The sequence below is a fragment of the Bison bison genome, unplaced genomic scaffold, assembly GCF_000754665.1.
Source record: "Bison bison bison isolate TAMUID 2011002044 unplaced genomic scaffold, Bison_UMD1.0 scf7180017864388, whole genome shotgun sequence".
NCBI lineage: Eukaryota > Metazoa > Chordata > Mammalia > Artiodactyla > Bovidae > Bison > Bison bison.
The window spans coordinates 4,513,919-4,533,779 of NW_011494960.1; the positions used below are offsets into that span (position 1 = coordinate 4,513,919).

A 19,861-nucleotide genomic window follows, 5' to 3' on the forward strand; every position below is an offset into this window, starting at 1 on the left:
CCTTCATTAAGACTTCTGTTTCAAGCTATTGAAACGTCAGCTCAAGATGTTTTGAGCAAAGAAAAATATATATACTGGATTACATAATAAAAAACAAAAATTCTGTGTGTGAAAGCCTTGGGCATCACTGAAGTCAGGTGGTCAGCCAGTGGAGCCAGGACTCAGTCCCTCTTCCTCCCTTGGCTCCTCTCTCCTTCATGTTGGCCTGACTCTCAGACCTCACAAGGTGACTCAAAGGTGGTGGTAAGGTCCAGCCTATCACCCCCCGTTTTAGTCAAGGTTCAAGATAGGAAAGACATGGCACTCAAAATAGGTAATTGAAGGCAAGGGTACTAAATGGATGATGTTTCAAAGAGCAAAAGAGAAGAGGGGATCAGTTCATCAAAACTTAGACAGAGATGCCCAAGGCTTTCACACACAGGCAAGAACACTGGAGTAGGCTGCCATTTCCTTCTCCAATGCATGAAAGTGAAAAGTGAAAGTGAAGTCGCTCAGTCTTGTCCGACCCTCAGCGACCCCATGGACTATAGCCTACCAGGCTCCTCTGTCCATGGGATTTTCCAGGCAAGACTACTGGAGTGGGGTGCCATTGCCTTCTCCGGAATGAAGCCTAGATGAGGTCAGCTCCTCATGTCTGAAAGTACCACCTCAAGGAAAGCAGCAATTTGGATTCCTTTCTTTTCTTCTCTGATTGCTGTGGCTAGAAAATAGAGGTCACTATTAAAAAAGAAAGAAGAATGGGTTTAAACAGTATTCAAGGTGGCCATACTTCTTCCCCATTTATTATCCCATTTATTCATAAATATGTATGCTGGATGACTTTTTTTACAAAGGAGAGCTATAGATAAATGTAGCACTATTAAGATATCTGGTGGGGTACAAAGAATTTAGATTTGGTAAAGGTAGGTGTTTAGAAGAAAATTTTGCTATATTCCTGTCATAGAACAAATACAGGCATGAACTGCATTCAGCAATTTAGGTGCTGATTTGGTATATTTATCATGTTCTTGACAGTAACTTTTTTCCTTTTTGGAAGTTGTAGAAGTGAAGAGATGCTGGCATATGTACCCACATGTTCCTGCTACCATGCTAATTTTTGTTTCATTTTATAGATGAAAACTGAGTCACATTTCTGTTAAATATTTTATGTAAGATCATAGAATTAAAGTTTGATACCAGGACAAGACCTTGGATACCCAGATCAATGACCAAATGTTTAGTGATTCCAGTGAAATTCTAGAATAGTCTTCAGGAAAGCATAGTTTCTCTTGTTTTTAGCTGATTGTCCTGTATGTGTTGTATTATTCAGTTCCCTAGCATTTTTAAGAGTGTTCTCTCATTGACCAATGCTAAAGAATAATCAATGCAAAGACACTGTAGTCGGTGAGAGTATGGCTGGTTTTGAGGGGCCAAAAATCAATATGGCTGAACTGGAGGGATAAACACCTGGAGCAGGGGTGGGGACAGGATAAGCAGGCAGGGCCAGACGGTACCTGACCTCAAAAGATAAACAATCACTTATAATTATTAATTTTAATTTTTAAGTTTGGGGAAATGATTTCTTTTCATTATATTTTTATTGGTTTTCTTCTATTTAAGGTAGCTACATATTACCTGAATTACTAGTAATACATTTATTAGTTGTTGTTGTTCAGTCTCTGAGTCATGTCTGACTCTTTGTGACCTATTAATACACTTAATAAGGTATTTAAAAGTGACGACATTTAAAAAATATTAAGAATAGATGATTATATGGGATACATGGGATACGATGAATTCAAAAAGGTAATACCTGAATGGGAAAAGTTTGTGAAATACTGGTGTACTGGGCATTTCTCATTTGCCCTATCATATCCACTTTCCACCTTCCATACCCTTCTCTCTGTGACGGCAGAGCTGACCTCTAAAGCCTGTAACATTCTGGCTTGTCCTCTAGTTTCTAGTTGGATTTGGCCAATGGGAGGCACTGGTTATCTGAAAGGGGGAAGAGAGTGAGCTAAGGGTCTTTATTTCCCCATCTCCTTCTCTACAGAGTCACTGGGGTTGGTCCTCTGCCAAGAGGCACAACTCCCATCATTCAGATCTCCCTCACAGATACAGACACCCGCTCCAAGTTCCTGTAACCACCTCCCCACCACAGCTCTTCAGACCCGCCACACCTCTTCAGACCCAGCTATTGTTAGCACTGGGACACAGCACCATTCCCTGTTGGATTTTCCTTAACTCTCCCCACACTTATAAATCTTCTCTTATTAAATTCTCCTCCACTGTCCCATTTGAACAACTCTCTGTCCATGGGGTTCTCCAGGCAAGAATACTGGAGTGGGTTGCCACTTTGTTCTCCAGGGAATCTTCCCAACCCAGGGATTGAACTCAGGCCTCCCACATTGCAGGCAGACGCTTTAACCTCTGAGCCACCAGAGAAGCCCTGGTCCTGCCAGAACACTGATCAATAGGCCTGATGTGGTGGAAAGCGTGAACTTTGAAATCAGACAGAAGACTTGAATCTTGGCCACTTAAATAGCTTATGTGACCTTGGGCAAGTCCAGGTAGATAAGCATGGTATTCATCAACCCAGGAAGACTACCCTGTGAGTCCAGGCACCACATCTATCTCACTGATATAGTCCTGGTTCTTGGGGTAGTGTTTAATACTTATGTTAACTAAAAAAGATGTGCAACTTGAGAGTTGTGAGTTAAGTTTTATTTGGGGCAAAATGAGGACTGCAGCCCGGGAGGCAGCATCTCAGATAGCTCTGAGAGACTGCTCCAAAGAGGCAGTGGGGGAAAGTCTATAAGGTTTTGGTAAAGGGGCAGTTCAGTACCATGAAGCACTCATTTTACAAAAGGCTTTTTGTTAGTCATGATGTCACAATTAAGGGATTTAGTGCTTCTCTAGATGCAAGGATTAAGATCATAAAATCTATTCCTAAAAACATCCAACTGTCTAAAGACCTGTCCCACCAGATTCCCTGGAGCACAGAGTGTCTCACTCCACCCTGAACTCCCTCAGGGGTTGCTGAAGGTCAACAGCTAGAGCAGCAAGGGGTTCAATCTCCATAGAGGCAGGTGGCAAATGCCTTTGTTGTTCAGTTATTGGCAATGCTCTTGGTTAAGTGCGGATTTGTAGTTGACACTTAGCTGGTACTCATGAAAAACTTTCGTTTTTTATCTTTTATTTCATCTTTTATGTGACCCCTAAGAAGAGGAAGGAGTCAACTTGTCAAACATTCTTACTTTGCAGTACCCAAAAATGAGGCATAAATTGTGCAGGTAGTAACCCTCAGATGTGCTCTTTAATGGAAACAATACAGAGAGGGATTAAAGTGGGGAGGGGGGGTGCCCTTTCCTGATGGTCTAGTGGTAAAGAATCCTCCTGCCAATGCAAGGGACACGGTTTTGATCCCTGGTCTGAGAAGACCCCACATGCTGCAGGCAACTAAGCCCATGCATCACAGCTACTGAGCCAGCACGCCTAGAGACCACGCTCTGAAACAAGAGACACCACCACCATGAGAAGAGTGGCCCCCACAACTAGAGAATAGCCCACGTGGCAATGAAGATCCAGCCAAAAGTAAATAAACATTTTTTTTTTCTTTTTAAGAAAGGAGAAAACATAGAAAGGAACTCATGGGCAAATGGTGCTCTGCTTACACACCGTCTGTCCTTAGAGTTCATCTCCTTCCCTATGTTACCCAAAAGCCAGTTCCCTTCTGAGGGGGGACTTCTGTTGCCATGGCATGTCTTCTTTCCAACAAAGAAGCGACATGAGGGATATCACATAAAGGACCTGAGGGTCCCACGAAGAAGGCAGTGAAGGAGTCCCAGAAGGGCTGAGGGTTTATTTGAGACACAGAGCCAGATGAGCAGCGAAGCCAGCGATGTCATGAACCCTCAAAGTCAAGAAGAGGTAAAGAAATGGTATATTAGGTTCCTACAGCTGCCATAACAAATTCACTCTGAGTGGCTTATAACAACAGCAGTGTATTCTGTCACAGTTCTGGAGGCTCGAAGTCTGAAATCAAGGTGCTGGTGGGGTCCTTCTAGAGCTCTTTGCTTCTTCCAGCTTCTGGTGGCTTCAGGGATCCCTTGGCTTATGGCTGCGGACATCAGTCTTTGCCTCTGTCTTCACATGGCCTTCTCTTCTGCCTTACAAGGATACTTAAGGCTGGACTTAGGGCCAACCCAGAAAAATACAGAATGATCTTACCTAGAGATCTGTAACTTAGCTACACTTTTTATCTTTCCCAAAACAACAAAACATTTCGAGATTTGAGAATAATGGGAAAATTAAGTAATGGGAATTGGACCCTTATCGGGGTCTTCTGGGAAATTAGAAGCACCACCCTCTTCTGCAGCTCGACGCTTCTCCAGTTTGGCGATCAATTCTTTCGCTGGATTGAAGACTCCGTTGGTCTGCTGGTCACAGATGTAGCAGCGCGAGGTGGTGCGGAAATGCTGAAGCGCACAGCCCTCGCAGAAATAATGCCTGCATTTGGTGACCACAGGGTTTTGGAAGGTCTGGCGACAGATGAAACACTTGAATGGTAGTTCCTCCTCATCCCTTGCCACTTCATAGTTTTCATCCTCGTCGACGCCATAGCGACCTTCGTCGAGCTCGCGTTGGATCTGCCACCCGTGCTTGTAATCTGAACGGTCATGGAGGAATTTGCAACTGTCTCCGAAGCCGCAAAAGCCGGTCTCTTTGTAGTCCTTACAAATGTCGGGCTGGTAATCCCAGCGCACGGTGGCACGCAGATGCTCGGGAGCTCGAATGGGGCCCTTCCTCGCCATTCCTGAGGAATCACTACCCGCAGACGCGTCTTTGGGCCTCATGTATTTCTGATAATTATTCATTCCCCGGTAGATCTTATCATCTTCCTTGCCTCTCAACTCCTCCCGGATCTTCCGGCTGCGCTCAAAGATGGCTTGTGCGTCACGCTCCTTCTCCGTGTCTAGCTCGTACACAGCGGTCGCCCCCATGTCCTCCGGCCCCACGGGTTTCGCCGAGCGAGTGGACTTATAGACCACGCCGAGACTCTCGGGCTCCTCTACTTCCTCCTCGCTACTCCGGTTCCCGGAAGCCCCTTTCTGTTTACCACCGCCCCAGGTCTTCTGGATCATCGGAGTGTGGATCGCCCGCTTCTTTTCAGGACGAACCACCCTGTTGCCTTCGTCACCGCTGCTGCTGCTGCCGCTGCCGCCGCCGCCTCCGCCTCCGGACTCTTGGTCGCAGATCAGGCGTTTTCTGCGGCCTGCACCCCCCTTTCGTCCAGGCTTTCTAAAAAGAAAGGTGCACACCTGGTCCGTCGTCTTTCCCGGGGAAAGCTGCTCTGCCATTTTAAAGAGTCGCGAGCTCTGAAACTGTTGTGGCCTACTGGGTGGCGCGGGACTTCTGCGCGTCACTGCACTCGTGCGCTCCACCACTAGGTGGATGCAAAGCCGGTTGCGCAAAGAGGACTGTGGGAGCAAGGGTGCGCGAGAGCGTGCGCGTGCCACTCCTTAGCTACATTTTCAAAGACTCCCCCCGCCCCCCAGTAAGGTCACGCTCACAGGTCCCGGGGCTTTATTTATTTATTTATTTATTTTGGAGGCACCATTCAACCTACTGCAAATGGCAGACAAAACAGATGTTAGCCAAATTTTAATCTAAAGAGTTGATTAATGAGCTCTGCATTTTGGAGAAGGAAATGGCAACCCACTCCAGTATTCTTGCCTGGAGAATCCTAGGGACGGAGGAGCCTCGTGGGCTGCCGTCTATGGGGTCGCACAGAGTCGGACACGACTGAAGTGACTTAGCAGCAGCAGCAGCATTTAGTAGATGAAGAAACTGGAAGTAGTGTGCAGAAAAGAGATAAAGATAGAAGAGGGCTTTTGGTTGAAGCTCTTGCCAGAGGGGATGATGACATGGATCAAAGCAGTCATTGTAGGAAAGAGAAGGTAAAGCCTATGAAAGATCTTATAAAAGAACTATCTTGGTTTATTTGGGAGAAGGAAAGGACAACCTACTCCAGTATTCTTGCCTGGAGAATTCCATGGACAGAGGTGCCTGGCAGGCTACTGTTCAAAAAGTTGGACATGACTGAGCAACTAATACTTTGGTTTATATGAAGTTCTCTGTGACAATAGAGAAAGAGAATAGGATTTCAAGTTATAAGAGCCAGGTGTAAGCCTCAGCTTGTACACTGACTGTGTATATTTGGCCCAGTCCTTAGTTTTAGTCTCTGCAGTTATAAACTTTGAATAATGGCAAAACCAGCTTACTGCACAGACTTATGTGCAAGTTTGTTTTTATTTTTTTACGTGAAAGATTTATTCAGAGTTCAAATTAGACCCTATGTGGGAAGGTAGTCTAAGCTGCTAGTTAAATGTACAAGCTGTGGTGTTGATCCATTGGGTTTAAAATCCCTGCTCTGCCACCAGCTATGTAAGTGACCTTGGGCAAGTTCCTTACCTTCTTTTCCTTGGTTCTCCTGTCTGTAAAATGTGGATGACAGTAGTTAGCTAACTCATGAAGCTTTTGTTGGAGGATTAAAATGAGATGATCCAAATAAAGCACTCAGTATATAGCATATAGTAACCCCTGAATCAGAGAAGGCAATGGCACCCCACTCCAGTACTTTTGCCTAGAAAATCCCATGGACTGAGAAGCCTGATAGGCCTGCAGTCCATGGGGTTGATAAGAGTCGGACACTACTGAGTGACTTCACTTTCACTTTTCACTTTCCTGCATTGGAGAAGGAAATGGCAACCCACTCCAGTGTTCTTGCCTGGAGAATCCCAGGGACAAGGGAGCCTGGTGGGCTGCCGTCTATGGGGTTGCACAGAGTCGGACACGACTGAAACAACTTAGCAGCAGCAGCAGCGGCAGCAACCCCTGAATAAATATTACCTTATTATGGAAAAGATCTTTGTCAACATCTAAGTACTACAGCAGTGACTTATAGTTTTGGCTATAGATGAGCATCTCTTAAAACTTCAGAAAAATAAAGATGCTTGAGCTTTGCCCTAGACCTGTTGAATTGGGATCAGTAGTTTTTAAAGATCTTAGATGATTGTGCTGCACCCAGAAGAAATTCACCTTGGCTAGACATGTTATTAGGATCCATTTCATAACAATATCCATTAAGAGAAAAAGCATAATCTTCATCTTAGTGAGACTGTATGGTGGTCTGAACCAACCTAGGCTTCACTTCCTTTTGTAAAAGTACTTTTATAGCACTTAACGATATGCTAAGGAAGGCAATGGCACCCCACTCCAGTACTCTTGCCTGGAAAATCCCATGGATGGAGGAGCCTGGTGGGCTACAGTCCATGGGGTCGCTAAGAGTCGGACACGACTGAGCGACTTCACTTTCACTTTTCACTTTCATGCATTGGAGAAGGAAATGGCAACCCACTCCAGTGTTCTTGCCTGGAGAATCCCAGGGTTGGGGAAGCCTCTGGTGGGCTGCCGTCTATGGGGTCGCATAGAGTCGGACACGACTGAAGCGACTTAGCAGCAGCAGAGCAAGGACCATTAGCTCATTTAATACCTGCAATATGCTTCTGAAGCAGGAGTTATTAGATAAGGAAACTGAGGCACAGAGAGATTAAGCAAATAACTGAAAGTCACACAGTTAGAAAGTAGTAGAGCCAGCATTGGAACTGTAGTCTTGTGGCTCGGACAATTACAGCAGACAGATTCTCTCAAAGCTATGGTGTCTCTCCAAGTATGTAACTTCTCTGCATCTCAGTTTTCTTATCTGTGCATGACAATTATAACACTACTTACTTCCTAGGAGACTTGTGAAAATGAAGCAAGATGCTGCCTGTAAAACATGAAGCAATGAATTTAGTGTTTATTGCTTAACTATTAAGCACTAAATAAAATTCAGTCATTATTATTAATAATTTTAATATCATCATTATTCAGTTTCATGGAAATATAATGCAGGTTCCAGCTAAAGTGTAATAATCTGAAACATCTGAGCCTGTTTAGCCAACTCCTGGGGCAGGACAGCTCGTTTAAGGCAGTGTAGAATCTATCACTTGCATTTTTACCTCCTGAGCCTCTACTCCTTTCCAGTGCTCACATGTCAGAGTCCACTGATGCAGGGGGACATGAAAGGGGGACTTGAAAAGTGGTACCAGTGAACCAATGAAAACTCTGCAAGACTTTGATGAATAAGCAGCACCACCTCAGGGGGCCCTTTAGGTCAAGGACACGTAGATGGACTGCCCTCTTCCAAAGACAGCTTCTTGCAGCTTTAAATTTTTTTAAGGAAATCAGAGCCTTGACCCAAGGATGAGAGAGAGAGAGAAGGCAGTCCTGCCAGATAACTCAAGTCACACATGCTTCCAAAAAACACGTAAGTTCATTTTACAGGTTGTATGAATCTCTAGGAATAAGAGCTGGAGGAAATTCAAACTGGTTAGGTAAATTACAGCCTACCTGGTTAGGTAAAACCAGGTTACACAATATTTTACAATTCCTGACACAAGCACTGATTAGTGTAACATGGAAAGATGGGCAGAAAAGAGTTTAATCTCTAAGAGTGTGTGTGTTGAATTTTTTAAGATTGTTTGACTTCTCAAGTCCTGGAAGCATCGGCACTTTGGATTAGTTTCCATGACAAAGCACAAGAGGGCGCCAGAGAAGATGGAAAGTTTTGTCTTCCAGGGACCCACTTTAGAAAGTCCTTTCTGATCTCAATATAGCGGTGTTTACTATTAGTTCTTTTTGAGTTTTTTAAAATGAAATAACTATGTGCCTAAGTTTGTTGGCTAATACTTTTGATCAGGGTGCTGCTGCTGCTAAGTCACTTCAGTCATGTCCGACTCTGTGCAACCCCATAGACGGCAGCCCACCAGGCTCCCTTGTCCCTGGGATTCTCCAGGCAAGAACACTGGAATGGGTTGCCATTTCCTTCTCCAATGCAGGAAAGTGAAAAGTGAAAGTGAAGTCGCTCAGTCGTGTCCGACTTTTAGCGACCCCATGGACTGCAGCCCACCAGGCTCCTCCGTCCATGGGATTTTCCAGGCAAGAGTACTGGAGTGGGGTGCCATTGCCTTGAGTAGTTAGCAAATGCAAAGCTAAAATACTTAAGCATTGTTGGAGAAAGCAGAGAGTAAAGAAGATTGCTAATGCTGAATCAGTTCAGTTGTGAAATATTTATTAGTTGCTTTCTGTGTGCACGCTGGTTAGATGCTTTGGGTGCAAGATAAATGAGCCCACAATTTTTCATTGAATTTATTAGTCACATGAGAAGTCAAAATTATCTATAATACTTTACTTTTTCTTATTTGAAACTCTATCCTCTTCACCTATTAATTTCTTCAGAAGGATTCTGTGTAATGGTTAAGCACAAAGGTTCTAAAGTAAAACAGTTTTTTGCTCTTTCCAGCTATTAACCTCCCTGTGTCCCAGTTTCCTCACTTGTAAAATGAGATGGTTATATCACCTACCTCATTGACTGTTGTGAAGATTAAATAATACAATCCATACGAAGTGCTTGGAACTGTGTCATATTTAAGAGCTCAATATTTATGAATTTTTACTCAGATGTTACTTGTTCTTGGGAACACAGCTGAACTTATAGACAGAATGATTGGGTCCAAAGGCATTGTTTGATATAACTATGTGGACCAGTAACTTATTTATTTCTATCACCTGCAACAGAAAGCATCCTGACTGACACAGCAGTTATATTTAATTTCTTGATTTGTGTTAGTACTGTGCTAAATTTTCCATATCTTATCTATCCTTTTAGTTTTCATAGTAGCTCTATGAGGTAGAGATATGATAGGTACTAATATTACTTCCATTTTACAGATGAGAAAACAGTAAAAACCACTGAGTAACACATCTCAGATCACACAACTAATAAAGAGAGGAATCAAGGTCTTACTCTTATAATAAAACTGATATTCCCCAAATGGCACAAATACCCTCTGGTATAACACACTTTAAAAAGTTTGACCTCAGTCACTTGTGGTTCCATGTAACAGCAGCATACTTCCTTGAACCTTCATTGACTTCTCCTTTTCCTGAGTATTGGCCATGGTCACTATGAAAAGCCATCTAATTTATCCCTCAAATACCCACTGTGCTATATACTACTTACAGTCTTGCTAGAATGAACAGTCTATGAAGTAGGACTTTGTTTTGCTCACTGTTATATCCCCAACACCTAGGATGGTACCTGACACAGCATAGACGTTAAATAAATATTTCCTGAATGAATGAACAAACAAATGTGGCTTTCCTTGATCATATTGCACAACTTGGAGAGCAGAATGTGTGAGAACATTACACACTTGGTAGCGCTGGTCAAAAATCCTTGTGTGTTTTTGTATATTGTCGTATCATAGGAGCTAAACACACATACACACACAGAAATTGACTGATAGATATATCAACTCTACCCTAAAAACAAGCTCAATTCCCTCAGATTCCACAGCAAAATTCTGTGAACACCTGGTTAGTACATTGAAACTGAGTGTAAAAGTTCCTAAACTCTGTTCTAGGCTCCACCCCTGAGGGCAAGGCAGGGTCTACATTCTTGCCACTATTGTGATGAAATTGGTCCCAGTATACAGCCTAAAGAAGCTTCGCTGGTGGCTCAGTGGTAAAGAACCCACCTGACATTGCAGGAGACTTAAGAGGATCAAACTCAGGTTTGATCCCTGGGTTGGGAAGATCCCCTGGAAAGGGCATGACAACCCACTCCAGTATTCTGCCTGGAGAATCCCATGGACAGAGGAGCTTGGTGGGCTGCAGTCCATGGGGTCGCAAAGAGTTGGATGCAACTGAGCACGCACACATAGAACCTAAAAGATCTGGGGTCTCTAACTTGTCCACTAGCGAACCATGTGGCCTTGGACAAATCCTTTAGCCTCATTGAAACTTCATTTCCTCCCATGTAAAACAAATAATCTCCTAGCTGTTTGTGAGGATCAAATTACATGGTTATGAAAACACTAAAAAGTCAAGCAGTATATATAAGGGAAGACAAATTGAATTCATACATTTCTAGGTAAAAGGTTAAAAAAAAACCCTCATTTTGATGACTGAATTCCTTGTATTGATTGGCTTGTGTGGGTAGCATGGGATTTAGCCAAAGACAAATTAGAAACAAGTTCTCAAAATATGATTTGGAAGAAACAAGTTTGGTTGAAATCAAACTAGCTCAGGGGACAATTAGGTCAAAATAATAGTTTGAAGAAGCAAGTTTCTTAGTTTTTTTTTTTTTTTTTTAAGTGGTTATTTTGGTTTACTTTGGGAGTCTTTTACATGTCAGCATTTTTATCAGTCTAAAGAATTTCTCAGAGTTTTTTTCTTTCTTTTTAAAGTCATTTTAAGGATGCCTTGAATTAGGTTTCTCATTGGTTTGACCATTTGTCAAATGTGTTTCCTCTCAGATCTGATAACATTGATTAATTTTTTAACTGGGAATTCATAATTGTCTAATTATAAAAATGAAATACTGGAACACACACAACTTTGCAGCTCAATAGATAACGGCAGTTTCTCTTTCGAACATTTGAGCTCTTGGAAACTGGCTGCTTTGCTGTCTTTTTACCTCTTTTATACAATTTAGTATTAAGAGAGAGCAATGAAGAGGAGAAAATCTTGAGTGCAGGGGAGGAAGTGTTCAGGATTCCAGTGTGGACAAAGACACCATTCTCTGCCAAGAGCCTTCATAAACCTTCATTTAAATTTAAAACAAGCGGGCAAACTCAACTGTTGAAGTGCAAGAGGGAAGACTGAGTGCAAAGAAGGCAGTGAGGTTTTAATCGCCTTCATGCTGTGAATGCGGTCCAAAGCACAAGAGGGCAGTGCAGCGCTAAATATCTCAGCATCGACCTTGAAACGTACACTGACTTGCATCTAAACAGGCAATAAGCACAGGAAAAAAGCCGAACTCGTAGAAACAAAAAGTAAACACGTGTTTATCAGGGGCTGGGAGGTTGGAGGAATGGGGAGGGGTACAAGCATTCTGTAAAATGGATATTTTGGGAACACAGGAGTCTTGGGAGGATTATCTAAGACAGTGTACAGGAAGCGCCTGGGACCTAAAAGCTGAAGCATAACTGGTAACTCTTATTATTGCCAAACATTAATTTCATAGTACCTACCATTTCTGAACAAGTCAGGTAATACACAATCTGATTACAACAGCCGATAGTTCACTTTTGTCCTCATCACGGGTGAAAATTATAATTAGTTTAGCCCCTCCACATTCATTCTCATGCTAAAAAATCATCTAATGATGATAGAGATCAGTATAATTCATTCAAATATAGAAATCAGAGTTCTAACAGAGCCACAGCAGATAAAAATGTCCAATTGTGTATTAAGATGATGTTAAGGAAAAGTTTCTGAGTAGAACCCATCAAGCCAAGAATCTATAATCCAGTTTTCTGTCAAATCCCAATACCCGATTCAATAACAAGAGCCATGATAATGACAATAGTTCCTGTTTGTCCAGTCAACAAAACTACTAAGCCTTAATTGGTGAGAAGAATTCACCTGGGCATCCAACAGTTATTCTGCACATAATGTCAGTCATGATAAATCACTGTGCTATGGTTAAATCACTCAGCAAATAAATATTGGCTGGTAAGAGTATAGAGAAAAAAGCACCAAGAAATAGAAGGAGTCATGGAAGCTTCCTAGTTCATTAGAGATTATTGCATGAGAATCTAAAATTTAATAGCAGTTCAGAAAGATTTCTACCATCACTGATGACCTGGACAAATTCAGTGTTCAATCCAGTTTCATGTGGAATATTACTCAGCCATTAAAAAGAACAAGAGAATGTCATTTGCAGCAACATGGATGGATCTAGAGATTGTGATACTGAGCAAAGAAAATCCGAAACAGAAAGACGAATATCGTACACTATGACTTATACATAGAATCTGAAAAAGGAGTACAAATGAACTTATTTACAAAATAGAAGTAGGGTCACAGATGTAGAAAACAAACTTATGGTTACTAAGGGATAATGCAGGGGAGGGATAAATTGGGAGATCGGGACTGACATATACACACTGCTATATATAAAACAGATAACTAGTAAGAACATACTGTATAGCACAGGGAACTATACTCCATACTCTGCAATGGACTATTATGGGAAAAGAATCTTTAAACAGAGAGTATATGTGTATATGTATAACTGATTCACTTTGTATACACTGGAAATCAACACAACATGGTAAATCAACTCTATTGCAATAAACATTTTTTAAAAATTTCAGAAAGTATAGTTGGACCCAAAGACTGAATAAATACTCCAGACAGTAATCAGTGAGGTGGTATATATAGAATATAGAAAACACCTGTGTATGTGTGTTGAGTTGCTCAGTCATGTCCAACTCTTTGCGACTCAATGAACTGTAGCCCACCAGGCTCCTCTGTTCACGGAACTTTCCAGGCAAGAATACTGGAGCGGGTTGCCATTTCCTACTCCAGGGGATCTTCCTGACCCAGGGATGGAACTTGCATCTCCTGCATTGGAAAGCAGATTCTTTACCACTAGGCCACCAGGAAGCCCAGAAAACACCTTAGCTGGAAATTATTCATGTCCATTCAAGCTGGATTTTCCTTAAATTGTTACTTTTACATTTGGTTACTATTTCTTTCTCAGGGAAATATGTGTACCTTTTTGAACATGGAGGCTGAACTAGCCTGAATAGCTCCTGGAAAAGTTTTTTGTATACATGAAAGTGAACTCATTAAAAAAAAAAAAAAGGAATTCATTTGGGAATTGAAAAGTGGAAAGACTCAGGTTTACTTTCAAATTGTATATAAACAAAAAGAAGAGAGTGAAGTTAGCTGATAGTATTTTAAATTTATTTTGTTAATCTGAAATAATCTTTGTAAATTCATTTAAAAATCTTTTAAATTAAAAGACAGAATTCTGTGTTATGGAGTTTCCCAGGTGGCTCAGTAGTAAAGAATCTGCCTGCCAGTGCAGGAGATGCTAGAGATGCAGGTTCGATCCCTGGGTCAGGAAATCCCCTGGAGCAGGAAATGGCAACCCACTCCAGTATTCTTGCCTGGTAAAGTCCATAGACAGAGGAGGAGCCTGGCAGGCTACAGTCCATGGGGTCACAAAGAGTTGGACACCACTGAGTGACTGAGCACGGTTAACATTTTGCTTCATATTCTCTTTGGTATAAATCTAGCTATATGTAAAGAAATGAAATTAAATGAAAACATAGTAATTACATTTTAAAATAAACATGTGCTTGTTGTGTTAAAATAATTACATATGCTGATTAAGAAAAAACATCCAAAATACAAGTACGTATTCAAAGATAATGTATTTTGGTAATAGTTTCACTTTGCAAACACAACAAAAAATAACCCTCATATCTCCACTTTGAAGATGATTCAACATCTTCTCCAGTAACTTCAAATCCATCTGCTACAATTAGCTCTGCTTGTTAAAAGATTATCCTTCTGTTTTCTGCTACAAAAATGGGATATCAAAATTACTGCCTTAAATCTATTGTGCTTTTGTAATGAAATGCATGCTATAACTATCTAACTTTCAAGGACTGTTATATAGGATTATACAACAAAAAACAAAACTGTGCTCTTTGTAGGAAAACTAGTGATTTAAATCAAACCTACTCGAATTCAAAGAGAGGCATGGTTATCAATTGGATAACTGTGGTTAGTGGCCACAAGATGAATGACTTCATCTGCAAACCAAATTCCTCAGTTTAAAATTGGATGGCCTTTTCCCTTGAAATTGCTTGGAGGGGATCACTCACTTTCTACAGAGCCAGCATGAATTCATTTGGTTGGTATTACTCTCTTTTTCCAAGATAAGATGGACTGCCTGAGAACATTTGTTCCTTCTGTAGTCATGGTTCAAAAGTGGACCTGATTGTTAGTAAAACCTGCCAGTTGTCAGAAACAGATGCTTTAATACGGGTAAGTTATTCTTAACAGTGTAATCAAAACTCTTGGAATGATGATCTGCCCTTGAAATATGGATTCTCAAATTTAAGAGTTGAAGGAGCCTTTAAGTCATTTAGCTCTTCCTGTAGCCTCTGTTCGGATTAGGCTGGAGATTCTTCTGACTTGTAAAACTCTCTAAGGACGAAGATTCTACTTCTATCTTACTAATTGATTCTAAGTGCTTTTTAACACAGATGTCTAAGTCCTTTCCTAGAGTCTAAAGTGAAACTGATATTTTGGGGTCCCCATAAATTTCCAAATGTATATGCCATGCTGCTGTAGAAAGAGTATTGGACTTGGAATCAAAAAACCGAGACTTGACACTGCTTATTTGATCTTCAGCAAGTCCTTTATCCTTTCTGGGGTTCAGTTTCCTCATCTGCAAAGCTAATAACCCTTACCTGTCTCAAAAGAGGTTGGAAGGATCAAATAAGCTAAGACATATAAAAACCTGAAATAATTATAAAACTGCAGATTTTATCTTATGTCTTATGATAATTAGGAAGTTCAGAAAGAAATAAAGATTTAGGGTTTTTAGATCTTAAATACCTATGCTATTAGGAATCTTGGTTATGTCAGTTCTCAGGCTACCCTAGACATATCACTCTCTTAGGGGCCTGACCCCAGGCTCAAAATCTACAAAATTTCAGCATCCATTGCTCTCAGACTCTTCTCAAACAGTTTACGAACTGTAAGTCATCATACACATTAAGCTGTTACAAAAAAGCCAGTGAGTCACCTGTTTCAGAAAAGCCTGGGGTTAGATTGTCCAATAAGAGCTGGGCTGAGTTTTTTCTTGGAACCCTTAAGGTTTGCTGTTGTTCAGTTGTTAAGTCATGTCTGACTCTTTGTGAACTCATGGACTGTAGCCCACCAGGCTCTCTGTCCATGGGGATTTTCCAGGCAAGAATACTGAAATAGCTTGCCATTTCCTTCTCCAAGGGATCTTCCTAGATCGTGGATCAAATTTGTGTCTCCTGCACTGGCAGGCAGATTCTTTACCACCAAGCCACCAGGGAAGCCCGTAAAGTTTATCCTTTATGAATCGATCTCGTTACTGAGGAACTCAACTGTTCAGAGAATCACATAATCCTAACATACTTGCTAGTATCTCCATTCTGACAAGCAAAGTAGCAAGAAAAGTATCTGCTATTTGCATAGTTGCTTTACAGTTCTCTGCTGCTAAGTCGCTTCAGTCGTGTCCGACTCTGTGCAACCCCATAGACAACAGCCCACCAGGCTTCCCCGTCCCTGGGATTCTCCAGGCAAGAACACGGGAGTGGGTTGCCATTTCCCTCTCCAATGCATGAAAGTGAAAAGTGAAAGTGAAGTCACTCAGTCGTGTCTGACTCTTAGCGACCCCATGGACTGCAGCCTACCAGGCTCCTCCATCCGTGGGATTTGCCAGGCAAGAGTACTGGAGTGGGGTGCCATTGCCTTCTCCGCCACCTTCAGCTGAGATGACAGCAAACCCCACAAAAAGCCGCAGAACACATGGGATCTCCCCAAAGAAGCGGCTGCCGACTGTCGGTCCTAAACAAGATCCCACATCTTACAGTTCTCTAAGCTCTTCTATATATTACAAACCAAATATATAATGACTTTCATCATGGCAGTAATCTCAGGCATTTGAGAGGTGGCAACAAAAAGGAAAGAGTGAAAGATCATGAATTAAACCACTTAAATATCTTAAAACTATAAAATAAATATACAGATGTATGCCAAACTGAGATATGGTACTACCATCCACCAGAATGTAAATCTGTGCCATTCATACAAAGGATTTGTGCCCACTCAGCATTTATTTTCTTTTTTTTCCCCCCCATTCTTAACTTTTCTCATTGGGAAAACATCACTCGTTGTCCAGAATCTACGTATTGGGTTATCCAAAAAGTTTATTTGGGTTTTTCCTTAAGATATTACAAATTTGTGTGTGTGTGTGTGTGTGAAGTTGTTTTTTGTCATGTCCAGCTCTTTGTAACCCTATGGACTATAGCCCACTAAGCTCCTCTATCCATGGGATTCTCCAGATAAGAATACTGGAATGGGTTGCCATGTCCTCTTCCAGATATCTTCCCAACCCAGGGATCGAACCAGCATCTCTTACATCTCCTGCATTAGCCGGTGGGTTCTCTACCACTAGCACTACCTAAGAATTTGACCAACCCAGTATTTTGTGTGGTACTGGAGAACTTTACTCTCCAGTAGAGCTGGAGAAAATAAAAGAAATATTGAAATAAACTATTTAAAAATAATTAAATTCTATGTCTGTAGCACTGAATCTGTTTACATAATGAATATCAACGTGGGTCCAATTTTCAGAAAGACTTAAAGAAGGTGGTGAAACATGAATCCAGTAAAAATAGGGGCAAATTTTTAATTTTCCTTAACAGAGGGTCCCTCTGCCTTGATAAGATTCACCTCCATGCATCTGACTCTAACTGCTTTAAATTAAGCAAAGATTCCAGCTTTTAAAGCTGATGTCATCATCCATAAAATAGGAATAAAACTACAATCTTCTTCATTGGGTGGTGATGACTATCCAATCATATGATGTCTGAAATGAAAGTATTTTTATATCAGTTGGGGTGCATTCAGTTACAAGTAAGAGAAAACCAATTTTAATTTTGGCATACATATTACAAGGAATTTATTCTCTTTCCGAAAGAGAAATACATTAAAACTATAGTAGATCAAGCAAGCTTCGGGCACAGCTTGATTGGGGCTCTAACTTCATTTTTCTCTGAATTTCTCTAATTTTTCCTTCTTTGTATAATGGATTTATCCTCAGGCTGGCTTCCAGATTTCTTCAGAGTATGGTTCTGAGACCATCTTCATCAGACTCTATTGAACCAGAATCTTGGGGTATATAGTAGGGAACGGATGTCCAGGAATCTTATGTTTGAACAATATTTCAGATAACTCAGACATGCTAAAAATTAGAAACCAATGGAGAGCCCTGAAAGAGGAAGGCAGAAAGCACATAGTCCTATTCCAGATTTCCCAATCACAGCCTACAACGATTATAGGGCTTCAGCTAACTACTTACTAAAGCGCAATCCATTCATTCTTATTCCAAAGGCCTCAGAGAGAAACTGAGGTTTGAGACTCTGTTAACATGATGTTTCACTCAGGTCTCTTTTGCCTGTGTCCTTCCCTTCAGACATTTGACACATACACCACTGTCTTCACAGAGGAATCCACAGAGGGAGAGGCAGATGGAAAGTGAATTTGCAGAGCATATCACTGGGATATTTTATTGCAGCAATAAAAACAGATTCTGGCTGTATTAGAAAAAAGGGGGGTTCATTAGCTAGATATTATTAATAGGTAGAGATGATGAGAAGGTGTTTGATCAAATGGTCAAATGAAAATCACATGTCTGTTCTTTTGCACATGAGATAGAGAATGAAATCTGGCATTTGGAGATTCTGAATTAAAAGCTACTCTCTTCTAAGAAGACTATATATATAAAAGGGAAGTATCCAGAGAAGAAATAAGAAATGAGGCCTTCTCACCTATAAGAAGGTAAGAAGGAAAAAAAAATTACCTGATTAAAACATGGGCAAAGGAAATAGGTATTTCTCCAAAGAGGACATATGAAAGGCCACCAGGTACATGAAAAAGTGCTCAGCATCACGAATCAACAGGAAGATGCAGATCAAAACCACAATGAGATATCACCTTACACCCTACTTAGGATAGCTATTTTTAAAAAAAGATAAATATTGGCAAGAATGTACAGAAATCAGAACACTTGTCCACTGTAGATGGGAATATAAAATAGTATAGCTCCTATGGAAAACAGCATGGAGGTTCCTCAAAAAAATAAAAATAGAACTAACATGTTTAGCAATTTCACTTCTCCGCATTTACTCAAAAAAATTTAAATCAGGATCTTGAAGAGGAATCTACTTTCCCATGTTCAATGGAACATTATTTACCATAACCAAGATATGCAAACAACACAAATTGTCCAAAAACAGATGAACTGATAAAGAAAAGGTGGCATATAAACACAAAAGAATATTACTCAGCTTAAAAAAGAAACCTTACCATTTACAACAACATGGATAAAATTGGGACAAATGATAAGCTAAATAAGCCAATCCCAGAAAGACAAATACCATAGGATTCCACTAATATAAATAGTCAAACTTACAGTCAACCTTCTAAAAGCAGAGAGTGGAATGGTGGTTGCCAGGAACTTAAGATGGGGAGTTGGTGTTCAATGGATATAAAGTTTTAATTATGCAAGATGAATAAGTTCTAGAGAACTTCTGGGCAACGTTTGCAACCCCAAGGACTGTATCCTGCCAGATTCCTCTGTCCATGGAATCTCCAGGCAAGAATACTAGACTGGGTAGCCATTCCCTTCTCTGAGGGATCTTCCCAATCCAGGTATCAAATATGGTTCTCCTGCATTGCAGGCTGAGCCACCAGGGATGTCCACAGCAACATTAAGAAGGCACATCTTGCATTAGGCATTCTTACCACAAAAAAGGATGAGGGAACACAAGGAAACTTTTGAAAGTTAAGAATATGCTTATTACCTTGATTATGGGGATAGTATCATGGGTATATGCTCATATCCAAAGTCATCAAACTGTATACATTAAACGTGCCTTTTTTGTATATAAATTATATCTAGTCATTTTTTTAAAGTTTTGTTACTTTTCCCATAAAATTTTTTAATTTTTATTTATTTTTTTAATTTAATTTTATTTTTTAACTTTACAATATTATATTGGTTTTGCCATATATCGAAATGAATCTGCCACAGGTATACATGTGTTTCCCATCCTGAACCCTCCTCCCTCTTCCCTCCCCATACCATCCCTCTGGGTCGTCCCAGTGTTTTCATTTTTATGCAGTTCAAGAATTTTTTCTTTTTGGCTGA

At 40.9% G+C, this 19,861-nt stretch overlaps 1 protein-coding gene and 1 pseudogene across 1 annotated transcript; both read right to left on the bottom strand.

The window, feature by feature from the left end:
- Nucleotides 1-4,289: 4,289 nt before the first annotated feature.
- LOC105001976 (RING finger protein 113A) lies at nucleotides 4,290-5,358 on the bottom strand. The gene has a single exon (XM_010858414.1). The coding sequence runs from the start codon at nucleotides 5,337-5,339 to the stop codon at nucleotides 4,290-4,292; it is 1,050 nt and encodes a 349-aa protein (XP_010856716.1). The 5' UTR covers nucleotides 5,340-5,358.
- A 15-nt stretch (nucleotides 5,359-5,373) lies between these two features.
- The window catches only part of LOC105002024, a 103,963-nt pseudogene continuing 89,475 nt past the window's right edge, over nucleotides 5,374-19,861 (bottom strand).